At 46.5% G+C, this 17,028-nt stretch overlaps 1 protein-coding gene and 1 long non-coding RNA gene across 3 annotated transcripts in view; one reads left to right on the top strand and one right to left on the bottom strand.

The window, feature by feature from the left end:
* Positions 1–6,075, bottom strand: part of TAF4 (TATA-box binding protein associated factor 4) — a 79,008-nt gene extending 72,933 nt beyond the window's left edge. For both annotated transcript variants that reach the window (XM_079978972.1, XM_079978973.1), the window contains exons 1-2: positions 5,572–6,075; positions 2,363–3,436 (exon numbers count right to left, since the gene is read on the bottom strand). In XM_079978972.1, the coding sequence (XP_079835098.1) occupies positions 2,363–3,436; positions 5,572–6,013 (1,516 nt within the window). In that variant the 5' untranslated portion in view covers positions 6,014–6,075. The remainder of the gene's footprint in view (positions 1–2,362; positions 3,437–5,571) is intronic.
* Positions 6,076–7,973: 1,898 nt separating this feature from the next.
* Positions 7,974–16,785, top strand: LOC307218049. The gene is made up of 3 exons (XR_013839702.1): positions 7,974–9,124; positions 14,483–14,624; positions 15,908–16,785. It is a non-coding gene; the product is annotated as an uncharacterized lncRNA (long non-coding RNA).
* The last annotated feature ends 243 nt before the right edge of the window (positions 16,786–17,028 follow it).

Genomic DNA, 17,028 nt, shown 5'->3' with positions numbered 1-17,028 from the left:
AGTGGCTAGGTAAAACAAATGAAAATGAATATAGATTCAGAACCACGTGGCTAAAACCTGTGTATATCTATGCCTTATGAAACCTAGTGGCCATCTTCACATCTTGTGGCAGTAAAATCAATACATTCATGATGCATTGTTCATCCCCAATACAAAGGCCCAGGTTTATCTGGTTTTGTGTGGGCCAGAAATATAGGGATACATTTGGTCTGGAACACATTGACTGGGAGGACTGGAACAGGGACAGGCCATAGCACCATGGTACAATGTCTGCTTCACATACAGAATATCCCAGGATTGATCCCCTGAATCTCTAGGTAGGGCTGCAAGCGTCACCTGTCTGAAATCCTGGAGCTGCTGCCAGTCAGTGTAGACCACACTCAGATAGATGGACCAATGGTCTGACTCTGTACTAGGCAGCTTCCTATGTTCCCTACCTTCTAAACTGTACCCCGGCAATTCTGTTATCAGAATGGAACTTTGCTTCTTTTAGCAGCTAAGCACCATTGTTCTATACAAGCCATTTATAATGTGAAAGAAAACGAAGACAGAACTTTTGGAGAGGCAGAATGAATACTCCCCCACCCTCTTTCAAATTAAGAATGCAATGAAGAACAGCAATTACATGGTGTGGAAAGCTTTCTTGCACAGTTCAAGACTGCCTTGAACCGTGGACATAATTAAGCTTACTATGCAGTATCTTTCTGTCCAATGCAAATACCCTAAGTTTTCTGAATATCTAGCCAGCCTCTATAGAGGATCTAACAGGCAGCCTTCAGTGAACTGAGCAAGAGCATCAGCTGCTGCATACAAAATGCTACTGTAGAAGAAAAGTACAGTACAGCAATATAATAGGGCTGCTGGTCTCTCTTATGTGATAAACACATCAATCTAAGCAGTTCACCAAGTATGTTTCAACCAACATATTGGCTTTGCTACTCAGAGATCCACTGAAATGAAGCACACAGAACACATGACCGCACTGATTTCATTAGGTAGCAATAAGGGGGGGGGGGGATAATTAGATGTGCTTTGTGCAGTAGCAAGGCAACCTTGCAATAAGAAATTCTTTTTTGGGGGGAATACTAATATTCAACTATAAGTGTCAATTAGATCTGCATATTCTCATAGGCAAGTGGAATTCAGGTGGAATTGACAGGTGTAAAGGTCTGAAACAGCCAGTTCAGATTACTGCTGTCATATTTCTACACCACAAAATAATGTCAGGGAAAAGGTGCATCACTGTGAAAGGCTGGCAACAACTGGAAGAGAATGTTGCCCATGTAATACTCAGTAAGAAGAGAAAGCTAGACACGCCATTTTTACTATTTAAAACATCTCAACTAAAGTCACAAACTGAAGATATTGAAGCCTTAGGATATACTACTTTGGGATCATAAGGAAGGAAAAGCAGAATGAAATTAATCCAGCCTTGTGTTAGGTCTTGGACCAGAGCAGCTCTTTCCCATGTTGCCTCTTAGTACCAAAACATGATCTTAACTACTACATGTGCTTCAGCACTACCCACAACAGGGTGATGTGAGGACAGAATGAGGCTGGAATGCTATTCCAGACATGCCAGTTTTAAAAACCATCAAGGGCCATAAGCACAGCATTTTTGTGTCATTTTAATCAAGAGAAAAAAGAAAGCAGATCTGCTCCCAAATTGTACTTGCTTTTTGCTGCTTCTGTGACAACAGTGGCAGGCTGAAACAGAGGAGAAGAAGTAGGAAGATGCTAGGACATATCTCCTTCGCTTAGCACAGTAGTAAAGCACTTTGCTGTACTGCAGGTTTACTGCTTTGCTCACTTAACGCTCAAGTAAAAATTTACCTAGCAGTGGATTCTCTCCTAGGGTTCAATACCAGCATGCTCTGGTCCTTTGAAAACACCAAACTCCATGTGGATGTAATGTACTACTCTGGGGAAAACATCAATATGATTTAAAGCTGTGCAACTCATAAGCCTTCTACTGGAATCCAAAGAATCTCAGATTTTGCTTCTTTTAGCAAAGTTGTGTTTCTAGCCCTCATGGTGGCAGAGGAAAGCCTGAAGGAAAAGCTGCTAACAGACTAGATGCAAACAGAGCAGCGCAATCTACCCAGAACAATTTCAATTTTACAGATGCTGCAAAATGTCCATCAACTGGTTCCTGAACAGCTACCTGCATAATGCCAATTACAACTAATTGGAATATGCAGAACAGAGCACATGTAACTCCATGTCCAAAGAGACCTTCAAAGTACAATCTGTCCAACCCTGCATTTACAGTAAAATCCGGAACATTTGCTTCATTGTAAGCAATAGGCACCAAATTCGCAGAAAAAGAAAGAGGGGGGGACTCCTTCAAGCCTTTCCTTACCTGGTGGCAACTGAAAGTTCTGAATATTTGTTGGATTCTGAGGAGGCTGAGGCAGACGAGGTGCTAAAACAGTGGGAGTCAAAGTTGCTCTGATTCCACTTGTAGTTGCCGTCGGAGTCCTTGGTAGGCTCTGCGCCACCGTGTTGGCAACACCCTTAGCCAGGCCTGTGGGGGTGCCTGGAGGCGCAGGAGGAACCCCACCAGGATTAGGGGCCACGTTGGGCAGGCCAGCTTGCATAGTTTGCCCGATAATCATATTACCCCCTGTAGTACTGGGCTGGCCACCAGCAGCCAGAGTCTGCTGTTGAGTTACCGTCTGCACAATAGTTTTAGGAGACTCCGATTTGATGACCTGCGTGGTGGGTGCAGCCGGTACCCCAGAACCTGGCTGGCTGTTCACGAGGGTGGTCTGGAGGGAAACACCAGACCCCACGGTGGCTGCAGCGACAGCTGCGGGAGGAAAACTCCCCACGTTGATGGTCGAATTGATCACAGTATTGCTCCCGTTCTGGGTGGCTGCAGCCACAGAGGGTCCCGCCGTGTGAATGGGTGGCCTCACCAATGCTACAGTTGGTCCCCCAGCTCCAATACTTGGGGGCTGCTGTGAGGAGATCACCGTTGGGGAGGGCGAAGAGGCGGAGGACACCCCAGTGCCAAGGAAAGAAGTCTGGATGACGGTATTTGAAGCGGATGGCAAGACGGCGTTAACGGTACTGACTTTCCCCACATTTCCAGGTCCATTGTTAACAAGAGGGGTGACAGCAGGGATTACGGTAGGGTTTGCCGTTACAGGCGTGGCCGAGAAAGCAGCGTGAGAATTCATCACTACGTTACTCCCATTCAAGGTCTGCACTGTCGTGGTCCCAATTTTACCATTCCTGGTAGATAAAGCTGTTGCCATGGTGCTGATTACCACTGATTTACCCTGGCTAAGGGTCCCTGGGGTGACAGCAGCTTCAGATCCGCCTTGGACAGGTGCAGTGGTGCTGGTGCTGGTTGTGGTGGTCCCGTCCAAAGTAGAACCCTGGGACCTGGCGTTATGATTGATAACACTCCCTTGCACTCCACCAGCTCCTGCAAATAAAACAAAGGCGATTAAATGACAAGAACATACAAAAATAAGAGAGAAGCCAAGAAGTCTTTTGACTAGAGAAGCCAAGAAGAAAACATCTGCCAAACTCTGCTAAAACAGTGGGACTCTTCTCCTTTGTCTTAAACTCTCTATATTGAATGACATGAAAAAGGTGAAAATATTTCCAGAGCGGAAAATAAAAAAAAATCATCTCACTGTTCCCATCCCCCCACAAACGGTAAACTTAATAATTAACCCAAGCCATATATATATATGACACACACAATAAGAAATCAGCTCCTAAGGGGATTGATTATGTGTTTCTTTTTCCTTCTTTGGACACTATAGCACTGTGTTTGATAATACTCTATTGCAAGCCTGCTCTAGCAGTTGCAGGGAGAAAAAAAAGAGAAAAGTAAATAGGGGGCAGCCCAGAGGCTTCAACCCCCTCCATACAATCCCCTCATCTGCTATAGGAAAACCTAGTGGCTAAATGTTTCCTGTTGAATGGAACAACGTGGAAAAGTGGGACTGAACAGCAGCTGTCAGAGAGAAGATAGAAGGCAAGAGGTTGCAAGGCAGTGTTAGAGGACTTCACCCTCCCTCTTAAACATACACACATTAAACCCTGCTGCTTTGATTGCTGGTCCTACAAAGGAAAACAAATACTAGCAAAGATGCTTCTTTTGCACCCAGAAAACCCACTGACCCTAGCAAAGTCTGGCATTATGTGTTACACCATCCCTGACTTTACAGGCCCCGTATTCAGAAGACACAAGTAGGAGGACTGTAATCAGATAGATAACGTCACACAAATCAGGGCTACCGGAGGGTTCTTCCTCCAAGATCCCCCTTTACTAACCTGGAGTCCTACATGCAACAGCATCCCTGTAATATTTCAGTCACACAAAAGCGAGGGAAAAATATATAGAGGGGGAGGGGAGTGTAAATCATGGTGGTGGAAGGGGAGAGAAGCACTGTTTTCTTTCCCTTACAATGCTCCTCTAGCCATGCAATGAAAGACAGGACCAAATGTTATGATACCCCTCACAGTCCACTGTCTTGCTATAAAGGGGAAAACATTCACAGATGGGCTGTCATCTCTCCCAACCCCACGGGCAAGAGGGGCTTGTCCTCAGATAAGCAAACGACACAGCCTGGCATATTGTTTAAGGAGAAAGAAGAGACTCAAAAGGTTGAGGTATAACCCTGACGACAACGGAAGGAGAAGCAGCCAAACAGACTGGCCTTTGCAAAGAGGTATATTTAAAAAGGGTTCCTGACCCCGACGTCCCCCCATCACTTCCTCTTCTCAGGGGAAGCCGGTGTCATGATTAATAACAATGCCCCCCCTCCACACAAAAATCCTTGCACTTCGGCTACAGAGAGTGGGGAGGGCAAGGAAGAATTCAGACAGCTCCAGAAGAGCATTATATATATATATATATACAGAGGGAGAGGGAGAGAGAGGACGGGAGAATCTCCCCTGTAAACAACACAATTTCTTATTTCTTTGACAAGGCAATGGGTAGGGGGGAGGGGGGAGGCGCAGAAGTCAAATGCCAAGGGTCTCCCCTCCTGATCAATCAGGAGCACCCCAAATACCCCAGCTACCAGGTGATTGAAGTGGGGGGGAAGGGATGACATAATTAAAAAGGAGGGGGGTGGAGACGGTGTTAAAGAGGAGAACTGCCATACATACACACATATACAACCACAACAAAACCCCTTAATAATCCATTTCCACTCTAGATGTAGTAGGAAGGGGGGGAGGGGAGGCCAGTCCCAGCCAAAAATAGTATGTTGCGGGGAGGGGAGCGAGGGGGGGGGTTGGAGGGTGAGAGGTTGGCATTCTAGGAAGGCCTCCCTCGCCCCCGACCCTCTCCACCCAGCCACCCCCTTGCACACTCCAATTCCTATCATAACAACAACTGGGGGGGTGGGGAGAAGAGAGAGAATGGGAAAGAGGAAAAGGAAAGAGAAAAGAGCAAGGAGGGGAGCCAGCAGTCCCGGTTTAGGGGGGAAGAGGCAGGAGTAGGGGGGGACGGGGGAGGGGAGAAGGGGAGCCCCCTGTGCCCCCTGAGGAAAGGGGGCAGCCCCTTCCCACCCCCACCCCCCCGTCGCCTCGCCAGGTTACCTGGCTTGGTGATCTCGGGGCCACTGAGTCCCATCTTGGCGACGCTGGCGGCGGCGGCGGCGGCGGCGCTGCTGCCGCTGCCGCTGCCTCCGCCGCCGGTGGTGGTGCCGGTGCCGCTGCCGGGGCTCTCGGTGTGGACATGAGCACTGCTGCTGCTGCTGCTGCCGCCTCCTCCTCCTCCTCCTCCTCCTCCGCCGCCGCCACCTCCTCCTACTCCTCCAGGGCTCGGGCTCGGGCTGCTGCTACTGCTGCTGCTGCTCACAACATGGTTCCCCAGCAGCCCCCCAGCGGCCCTGAGGGGCTCCTGCGCCCTGTGGTGCTGGTGGTGGTGGCTCGAGGCCGCCAGCTGAGACTCCAGGGAGCCCACCAGGTCGCTCACCACCTTCTCGTCCACATCAGGGTTCAGGAAAACCTCATCCAGCAGATCCGAGCCCGCCGCCATCTTTTTTTTGGAGGGTTCCTGTGAGAGGCTCCCGCCCGACCGACCGCCTGCCGGCCCCCCTCCTCCTCCTCCTCGCTCACTCCTCCCTCCCCCCGCCCTCCTCGCGCTCGCCACCCCTCCCCTCTCTCCCTCACTCACTCATTTTACACATACACCCAGCTCCCCTCCCGCCCCGGCCTTCCCGCACTGGGCATGCGCGCGAGGGAGGGGGGGGAAGAAGGGGAGGGGCGGGCCGGCAGCCGAGGCATCACATCAGCGGCCGGAGAGGGATTCCGCCGGCTCCCGATTGGACGGCCGGTCGCTATAAAAGCTCGGGCAAATGGCTGCGAGCGCTTAGTAAGGGGACGGGCGGCGGCGGGCCCGGCTGCGGCCTAGCGAAGGGGGTTGAGGGAAAGGAGGAGGAGGAGGAGGGGGAAGGGAGGAGCGCCGGGTGCGCGCGCGGTTGGCGGAGAGGGGTTTGCGAGCGTGGCGGAGGTGGCACTGTTGACAGCCGCCGCCGCCGCCTCAGAGGCGAGCAGCCGCCGTCGCAGTTCTTTGTCTGGCGAAGCCCAAAATGGCTGCATGTTCCGCGGCGGCGGCGGCGGCGGCTCCCGCTCTTCTCCCTCCCTGCTTGCGCCCCTGAGGTTTCCCTCGGCGGAGCGGGTCTGAAGGGCAACCCCGCCGCACCTGTGCCAGCTGCTGTAACCGATACACCCGCGGGAAGGGGCGGCGGTGAGGGGAGAGGACGAGGGCCGGGCTCGACCCGGCGGCGGCCCGCCTGCCTGTGGGTGAGAAGGGCCTCGTCCCGCCGGGGAAGCCCGCCCGCCCGCCTCGCCTCTTAGCTGAGGAGACGGGAGGTCTCGGCCTTGGGGGAAGAAGGGCCCGCGCTCGCTTCCTGGACATGCCGGCTGCCGCCTCTTTCTTTCCCTCAGCCTTGGTTTCTAACAGAGTTTGAGATCTCTCACACGGCAACCTGGGAGGGGGGACCCTCTCCCCCCCCCCCCGGCGCCTTTGCATCCTCTCGACACCCCCCAATCCTTGTCATGGGGCTCCCCGTTTTGCAGACACACGCATAGGCTTCCCCGCCCCAGTTGAAATGCGCCCCTCCCTATTGTTAAAAATATTTTTAAAGAGTCCTCTTCAGTGTCAAAATCAGCGCCCTCCTCCTCTCCCGCCTTTATTTTTCAAATCGCTTCCTTAACTCTCTCTGCGAGGCCGGCAAGAAATCTTTTTTCCCCCACCACGTCAAGCCGCCGCCTTTCCATTTAGGAAGTTCTCTAGTACTGTATAATTGATCCTCGCAGACGTTTTTTTTTCTTCTTATTTCATGCTGTCCTGAGAGCAGCTGGCTGCTTACATCGCAGCCATGTCGTCATACCTTCCAGTTTTTAAGTTGCTATTTGAGAGAGAGAGAGAGGAGAGATCTCCACTTTGCATATAAAGAATTTCTCTGAAGGAGACAACTCCTGTTTCTAAAGTTAAGTTGAAAGGAGAAGGGTAGCAGATAGAGGCTTTAAAGTGCAGAGACTGAAGGAATGTAGGACCTCACCCCCAAATCTGGGGGTGGGTACAATTCCTCTTTCGGTGTCACTTCATAGAATTGTAGAACTGGAAGGGACTCCCAAGGGCCATCTAGTCCAACCCGCCACAATGCTATCCTTAATGTTGTTTACATCTCTCCCCCCCCACACACACACACCTTTACATGGATTAAAGTCAGTTGTAATCAGATATTGGTGTGTGTTTTTTGGTCAAAACAACTCACCGAAGCTTCCTATAGTGGTCCTTTTGCATTGCAAAGTCACATTTGTTAGTCAAAACAAAATAAAAAAAAACCCTTCCAGTAGCACCTTAAAGACCAACTAAGTTAGTTCATACCAAGAACTAACTTAGTTGGTCTTTAAGGTGTTACTGGAAGGAATTTTTTTATTTTGTTTTGACTATGGCAGACCAACACGGCTACCTATTTGTAACTACATTTGTTAGTGCCGCCCTTGTCATAGTGTGGTTGGCCTGCAGTGTAAAGCTGCCTGTGAAGATCTCTGTGCTCTCCTTCCTCAGATTGGCAGAGGTGCAGGCTATGTGTGCCGCCACATATCACAATTAAATGGAATCATTCAGAATTCTCTTTGTGTTCCTCTCCCTGCCTTCTTTAACCAATTTAATCTGGAAAGCATGTACTATCAGGCTGTGCTAGCCACTGTCTCCCTTGCCGAGATACCTTATGTTGCTGTTGCCCTTTATTAATTATTTCTGTGCTTAGCCCACCCCATCCTGAGGGTTCAGGATGGGTGGCAGTACTTTATTCTATAATTTAATGAGACTTTTAGAATGGTGAAAATTAGAGGGCATGGAAACATCTACTTAAACCTGACAATTAAAAGAATCCACCAATACCAAGGCTTTTAATACCAGGCGTCAAGCTCTTGAGCAACTCCCAGTTTTAAGACAAAGGGGTTATGTTCTGCTTTACAGCATATTTCATCTTGGTTTTAAGAAGTTAAGAAGGCTAAGCTTTCCTGTTATCAGTCAGTGTCAGTGCACTGCAGGTATTTCAGGTGCCTCTCTGGGCAACTGGAGGGGTTCTGCACTCCTTGCAGCAGGTAACTGGTTTTGTTCCCAATTAAGGATTAGCTGAGGAAGTACTGAAAATGGGTAGCATACATGGAAGCTGCTAACCTAGGTCAAGAATTTCTACAAAAACGACAATGAAATTCTTGATTTTGAATTTAGAAAACTTTGCAAACTGATAGCCCCATTCTTTATGCAAGCTACGTAAATACACAGAGAAAGGGTTTTTTATATTAAAGCCTTGGGAGAAAAAGAAAAGGGGGGGTGATCAGTAGCTGTTCAGACTGCCCTTTAAAGTTCAGCAGCAAAAGGCAGGGGGAAAGGATGGCTTGAGAGCATCATAACTAAGTCATTAACCCCTCACGTCTCAGGAAAAGCTGTAAACCTTTACGTAGGCTAGAAAAAAAAGAACCTAAATAAATTTGCTTCATGCTTTGCTTTCTCTTGACAGAGGGAACACATGCCATGCCATTGATTCTGATCACCACTGCAAGAGATGGTGTCTGAGACATACCAGCTTCCCTTACACATTTCAGACACCCAGTTTTCCCAAGTTTGGACGTAAGACTCGTTAATATGAATTAACTTCATGTCCGTCATATTATTGTCCCTTTGTCCTTTTAATCTGGCCATTTTACACTACCCTACCCTACCCTAAATCCTGCCTGTCTTTTGGATAGCAACACATACTGCTTGGTAATCACTGCCTTCACAACAGGTAGTAGAGGTTTTTTGTTTAGTAAAATAAATGGAAAGAGCCAGGGCAGAAATGTATAACATACCTTGCCTTTTTTTAAAAAAAAAAATTAACTTAAAGCAGCTTACAAAACAGAAAAGACTTAGTATTTTAAATCATAACATCCAATGCCTCTAAGACAGCAATGGCAATAAGGGGTGGCATGCTACTTACCAAAGTCCAGGTTGTCAGGAAGCAATAGTTACAAGTTGCTAGTCATTCTTGCCTATTATGTTGTGCTTCTGCTTCCTTTTACCTTTGCCCTGTCTATCTCTTGCAGCAAAATTACTAGTGAGCCTAATCACCTCTGAGGGAGGGGAAAAAACCTTGCCACTTCTGTGATCTGTGCAGCAAGTAGAATAGTTTGCACTAAAATCTTAAACAGTTCCTCGAGGAAAAATGCACTGTTTATGTGACGCAAACTACTTTACAAACAGACCAATCATAGCCATGTTTACAAAGCAGTACCATTGATTTAAGTGGCTTTTACTGTACTTGCCAGTGTGTATGCTTAGAACTGCTGTCCAGGAGTGCAAGTCACTTCCAGTATGGCTTAGTCCAGAGATGGGAACAAGGTAGAATATGGTCTTGTCAGTGGACCGCTAGCCAATATCTGATAACACTGCTTAGTGCCTGCTCGTTCCTGGGATTCTTGATGGAGTAGGTCAGGCTTCCTCAAACTTGGCCCTCCAGATGTTTTTGGCCTACAACTCCCATGATCCCTAGCTAGCAAGACCAGTGGTCAGGGATGATGGGAATTGTAGTCTCAAAACATCTGGAGGGCCTGGACTAGGTGGACCTTAATAACATGCTGCAAGGCACTTCTTAAGTGTGCTCTTGCTTTGTAAAAGAGTAAGTTGGCTGGCTCAGATCAGTATCTCATAATTAACAACCAACCACTCAGCCAGCTGTGAGAGGTATGTGAAGCACTTTGAGATCTACCTCTCTTTTAAATCAGAACCAGTGAAGGCGGTAAAGGTCCTGTGTGAGTGTCTGGAAGCGGTTGGAGGATGGATGGCGGCTAACAGATTGAGGTTGAATCCTGATAAGACAGAAGTACTGTTTTTGGGGGACAGGAGGCGGGCAGGTGTGGAGGATTCCCTGGTCCTGAATGGGGTAACTGTGCCCCTGAAGGACCAGGTGCGCAGCCTGGGAGTCATTTTGGACTCACAGCTGTCCATGGAGGCACAGGTCAAATCTGTATCCAGGGCAGCTGTTTACCAGCTCCATCTGGTACGTAGGCTGAGACCCTATCTGCCTGCAGACTGTCTCGCCAGAGTGGTACATGCTCTGGTTATCTCCCGCTTGGACTACTGCAATGCGCTCTACGTGGGGCTACCTTTGAAGGTGACCCAGAAACTACAACTAATCCAGAATGCGGCAGCTAGACTGGTGACTGGGAGCGCCCGCCGAGACCATATAACACCGGTCTTGAAAGACCTACATTGGCTCCCAGTACGTTTCCAAGCACAATTCAAAGTGTTGGTGCTGACCTTTAAAGCCCTAAACGGCCTCGGTCCAGTATATCTGAAGGAGCGTCTCCTCCCCCATCGGTCTGCCCGGACACTGAGGTCCAGCTCCGAGGGCCTTCTGGCGGTTCCCTCACTGCGAGAGGCCAAGTTGCAGGGAACCAGGCAGAGGGCCTTCTCGGTGGTGGTGCCCGCCCTGTGGAACGCCCTCCCATCGGATGTCAAGGCGATGGACAACTACCTGACATTCAGAAAACATCTGAAGGCAGCCCTGTTCAGGGAAGTTTTTAATATGTGACATTTTAGTGTATTTTTCATCTCTGTTGGAAGCCGCCCAGAGTGGCTGGGGAAACCCAGCCAGATGGGCGGGGTACAAATAATAAATTATTATTATTATTATTATTATTATTATTATTATTATCAAAATTGCTCGGATCTGTGCCGAACTTTATGCCACAATTAGTGCAGTTCCATTGGAGGTTCTAGACCATCATCTTGTTGCAGCCTGTGGGGTCTATTTCCATTGTTGTATAGCCTGAAGAAGTGTAGGGAACACTTGCAGCAGTGAGGCTGACTATAGTCCTCTTTATCCCAACTCATTTGACTAGCATGGGAAGAATGCCCCTTCCCCTCCTGAAAAGATCTTCCTGAGATACAGTTTTTTGAGGAAACTTATCAGTTTCTAATATTCCCTTCCGGGGCAAGGTGGCCATCTGGCATCAGGTGTGCCTGGAAGAAGCAGATTATCTAGACTCAAGCTGGTTTCAGGTATGCTTTTAGCACCAAAACTGCCCAGGACAACCTGACACAGCTTGGGTTGGTTTGCTAGTTATGGCCATTCCTGGACTCGGATGGCTTGGACTCAGTTGTCCATGCTCTGTTGACCACCCATCTGGACTACTCCAATTTACGTAGGAGCTGCGCTTGAAAACAGTCCAGAAGCTGCTGCTAACAAAATATATTGCTGCTACATTTACAGCCCAGTGGAACCATGTGTAACTTGGTCCTGAAAGCACCTCACTAGCTGCCAGTGAGCTACGAGGCCCAATTCAATGTTAGCATTTGTGTACAATGCCCTAAACAGCTTGGGGCCCAAGTTCCTAAATCAACATCTCCCTCATCATCAACCATTTTGGGCCCTAGAATCTGCAGGCGAGGCCCTGTTGGTGGTACTCCTCCCGGGGGCTGTGAAATATTGTAGGTGTGCACACGTGAAAGGGCCGCCTTGGTTGCAATTCCATATTTACTGAATGCCCACATTGGTGAGATATATCTGTCCCCCTTTATCTAACATTTGGGAGGAAATTAAAAACAAGATTCTTCACCCAGGCTGAAATATGTTGATCCCAGCAACCTTACAAATATGAGTATATATGATTGTTTTTAGAGGGGCTTTTTAATTAATTGTTTTGTTTGCTCCCTTAATAAATGTATTCTACACACACACACACACACACACACACACCGGTAGACCATATATAACCACAGTCAGCCTATCCCTGGCTTAGTCTGAGGCAGTTTCCTAAAAGTACAAGTAAGGTAAAGGGACCCCTGACCATTAAGTCCAGTTGCGGACTCTGGGGTTGCAGCGCTCATCTCGCTTTATTGGCTGAGGGAGCCAGCGTTTGTCCGCAGACAGCTTCCAAGTCATGTGGCCAGCATGACTAAGCCGCTTCTGGCGAACCAGAGCAGCGCACGGAAACACCGTTTACCTTCCTGCCAGAGCAGTACCTATTTATCTACTTGCACTTTGACGTGCTTTCGAACCGCAAGGTTGGCAAGAGCTGGGACCGAACAACGGGAGCTCACTCCGTCGCAGGGATTCAAACCGCCAACCTGCTGATCGGCAAGCCCAAGGCTCTGTGGTTTATACCACAGTGCCACCCATGTCCCTAAAAGTACAAGTAAAGTAAGCTGTTCTAAATAATACTCAATTCAAGGTTTACAGGCTACTTCATATGTGCAGATGTTCACATAAGATGTTTTACCTAAAAATGTAAATATAGTAAATGTGTTAACAAATCTGGTTTCCTGTGTATTTGCAAAGAAGAATATGCTGAGTTGAAATAATCTTGCTGCATCATAAAATTACTTTAAACTTTTTTTGCAAATTGAGGATAATCCAGTAAGATAAATATTTAATTTGCAATATTTTAAAGAGTGGTGGGCAACGTGGCTTCTGAGGCCCTCTGTTAATGTTGGTAGTGCGTTGCTGCCACATAGCTTGCTCCCATACAAACACCCTGAGATATATGGAAGAAATCCAGCTGCTGCACTTTACACCCTGAGCTTCTCCTATATAGGTCAGGACATGTTGCACTATACCAGCTTCACACAAAGGAGCCATGCTGTACTGCAGCCTTCACCCACCTGCTGCCCCCTTTGCTGGCTGACACTCTTGGGAATTGTCTTTAGACATTTGGCAGGCATCCGGTTTGTGGATGTTTGGTCCCGTGCTCCCAGTATAAGTGGGGAAAGTTTATATCCTCATGCAAAATAAAGAGGGTAAAATTTTGGAATGTTGCATTTCAGAATGTAGGTATGGGGAGAGTCATAGTTCTTAAATGCTTTTTCACACAAGACTCCTGTATGTAGCACATCAAAGGATATCTCTGATACAATGGTATAAGCAAGGAAAGTTATATATGGGGAAATGATTATTTAAAAATATGCAACCCCCAACATGAAGCCAGAAGTGATACAGTCCAAAGCTTTAGAACCTCATTTAATTTTAAAGCTGACAAAAAGCTGAAAATAAGAGGCCATAATTTAGTTATTTTCAGTTTCGATTTTTTGACTTCCCTATGGATTCCCTTACATTAGGTCATAGTATCAGGATTTTTCAAGGAGTTGGCTTTTCCACAACTTATTTTCAAATCCAAGGCAGCACCTTCAGTGAACCATAATGGGGGGGGGGGGGGAATCTTTATCTCTAAGAAGTTTTTTGCGAAGTGTGAGAACATCAAACTGCCAATTTACACACTAGCCATAATCTCAACATTAACGTTTGCTTAACCTTATCAAACTGAGCAGAGTTAAACTTATTCCATGCTGAATTGAATTGTGGGCTGTTTTTGTGGCTTTCTTACATAGAGGCATTTTGTGCTAGTGTTTTGTGTCTGTTATAACCTTGGAAGCCTAGGCATCTTCCTAGGCTGCGTACACACAACATTTTTCAGCTGCATGCACACATTTTATTATAGAATAATAGAGACTTGAGTACATTTTTCCCTGTGTAGTATACACACAAAATCCAGATCTTCTCCCTATTCCCCCCCCCCACCGAAAAGCACTTTTAGAGAAACCGGATTCATTCTAAAAATAAAAGCTCATTGCAGACTGAGTCTGCCCTACCCCCAAATGTATCCATTTGAAAGCAGATGTCAAGGGCCCTGTCAGTGGGGGGCATAGCCACACCTGCCCCAGTTACATTGTAGGTGGACATATACAAAAGCCACAATCACCACTTCATTTGCCTGAGTTATGTGAAAGAGCAAAAGGCATGGAAAACCTAATGAAAGGGTGGGGCTTTAGAACATGTTTCAAGTAGCTACATCCACCCTTAGGTATAGCAAGATCTAGAATCAATCTAAATGGAAAGCAGCATGTTGAATACAAGCATGAATGCTTCTGGATTGAGAAACACTACATTTTTGTGCTACAAGCAGTTAAAGTGTGTACGGCTTTACTGACAGGTATATCTTCTTGCTCCAGAAATTTTCGCAGCCAAGCATGAAGGCGGTGAAAATAACACATGAATCGCGTCACATACAAGAATTTTGAGTTCTATAACAGTTTTCTTTTGGGGGCAAACCTTTGGTCTGAGGTGAACTCAATATTGCCCTTTAACCTGCGGGTTGGTCTTTAATTGGTTCTTATTGTGATGAAATATATTTTCAAGCTAGATGTTTTGTATTTGTGGGGTTTGGTTGGGGTTTTTTTGCTTTAGCCTGTGGTTTTTTATTTTAATAGTTAACCACACCAATACATTTTCGGGTAAATAGCTGATGATCTGCCAGCCATTTAGAGGAGGAATTGAGTTCTGAGATGTAGAGCACATGCATGCACAGGGTCCCACAACGAACCCATGCCACCGCCTAAATAGATCTTGGGCATCAAGAGTAGGAGATGAAACACAGCAAAACCACAGCTGTTTAACAGTAGACAGTACTGGGGGAGATGGTAGTTTAAAATATGTTCACCATAATTTCTAACCTTTATACTTGCAATGCAGATACAGTGGTACCTCAAGTTAAGTACTTAATTCGTTCCGGAGGTCCGTTCTTAACCTGAAACTGTTCTTAACCTGAAGCACCACTTTAGCTAATGGGGCCTCCAGGTGCCGCCGCACCAATTTCTCTTCTCATCCTGAAGCAAAGTTCTTAACTTGAAGCACTATTTCTGGGTTAGCGGAGTCTGTAACCTGAAGTGTATGTAACCTGAAGCGTATGTAACCCGAGGTACCACTGTATCTTTACAGCAAAATAACAAGTTGGCTTTCAACACGCTTTGTCTGCCTGTTGTCCAAAGGGGCGTTTCAGCATACATTTTCATCACCTGATGACCGTAATAAAATGGGTGGTTTGTATGCATAATACAGCCATCACAGATCTAATGGCACCCAAAACTATAGTTGTTTTAAATAGTTTTTATGCTGTGACGCGCCCTGGGACCTTAGGCTGAAGGGTGGTTAATCATAATAATATAGATTCAGCCTTGGTGCTAAGTTTCCTTATGTGCAAATTGGGTGTTTTGACATAAGCTTTTAGATCCCACTTCATTAGATGAATGAAATGTTATCCTCAGTTGGCAGTTATCAGCCATCTGAGAACAACACTTCACGCATCTGTGGAAGAGAACTCTAGACTAGAATACCTTATGCACAATATTGGTGTGTTAGTTTTTTAAGGAGTCACAAGATGCTTCATTGCAGACATTTTTGCCTGAATCATCTCAGTATACAGTAGATTCCAAGAGCAATGAAGGCACAAAAAGCCTGTTTCTTCATGTGGTTGAGCTGGTTCTGAAAAAAAATGTTCCAAAGACCAGTTTATGCATTCTACAACCTCAGGCCTTGTTGCCTAGTTCTTTTAAAGTTGTCTCAAAAGTGCATTCAACTTTGCCTTGCCTATTTTTCAGCATAAGCCCAATAACTTCCGGTACATTTGCCTGAAGGTGTATTATCCAGAAAAGCCCTTTAAAGAAGACATTGGGGAAGGCAATGCAGAAAGTACCTCCTGAATTACAATTCTGCAATTAATAAGGGGGAGGAGAGATTGTGCCATCATAAGTTCTCACTACATTCTCTGAAAACCTCAGGTAGGCTGTTGATTTTTAATTTTTTATTAAGTAAAGCTGCTATCCTTCCCTAAGATTGGATAGAATAAACGCTATAATCTGGCTCTGAAAGCTGTGTTGGATGGGAGACCACCTGGGAACCATCTGTAAGTTGCTTTGAGGTCTTTAGAGGAAGCACATGGTATAAGCAATAAATAAATGAAGACTGTTTACGTTCATATTCAAAGCTTGTATGTTTGGATAAGGAATATTCCTTAGGGGGAAATGGGACTGCTCAAGTCCTTTGATTCATAAGAAGTGTTTCCTGAGTTCAATTAATATATTTCCTTTTTTAAAAAAAGTAGTTTTATTGTTTCAAGGAACAGAACTTGGGCAAGGGTAGGGATGAATGAAGGATTTTTAAAGCAATAGTAGCACTGAAATGAATTTCAAACTGCTCAAATATGCACATGATCATTTAAAATGCAAAATTCTAATTCTGAAATTCCAAATCCAGATTTGAAATTTGACTCCAGCTTTCAAGTTCTATGTATGGCTGAATTTTCTATTTCCATTGGAGTGGAAATGTTCAGATTTTTGTGTAGGTTCACATGAATGTTGGTGACAAGTTTGAGTTGCAGCATGGGAAAAATGTGAATTGAATTGCAACGTAGACACCGCATACTGAATTTTGTGGGTTTCATAGACTTCACATTCCACTTGTCATATAACACTTGGGAGAAAAGAGCTACAAATCAATTAAAACTGTGTTGTCCCCATGTTGCTTCCATGTAACTATTACAACTGTGCCATTTAGTCTGTTTGAAAGAGTTTATGACAGGCATGGCCAAACCTGGCCCTCCAGATGTTTTTGGGACTACAACTCCCATCATCCCTAGCTAACAGGACCAGTGGTCAGGGATGGTGGGAATTGTAGTCACAAAACATCTGGAGGGCCAAGTTTGGCCATGCCTGGTCTAGGA

Source organism: Podarcis cretensis, assembly GCF_951804945.1.
Source record: "Podarcis cretensis genome assembly, chromosome: 6".
Taxonomy (NCBI): domain Eukaryota; kingdom Metazoa; phylum Chordata; class Lepidosauria; order Squamata; family Lacertidae; genus Podarcis; species Podarcis cretensis.
Note: the sequence above shows the minus strand (reverse complement) of the source record. Positions and strands in the feature narration are given on the sequence as shown.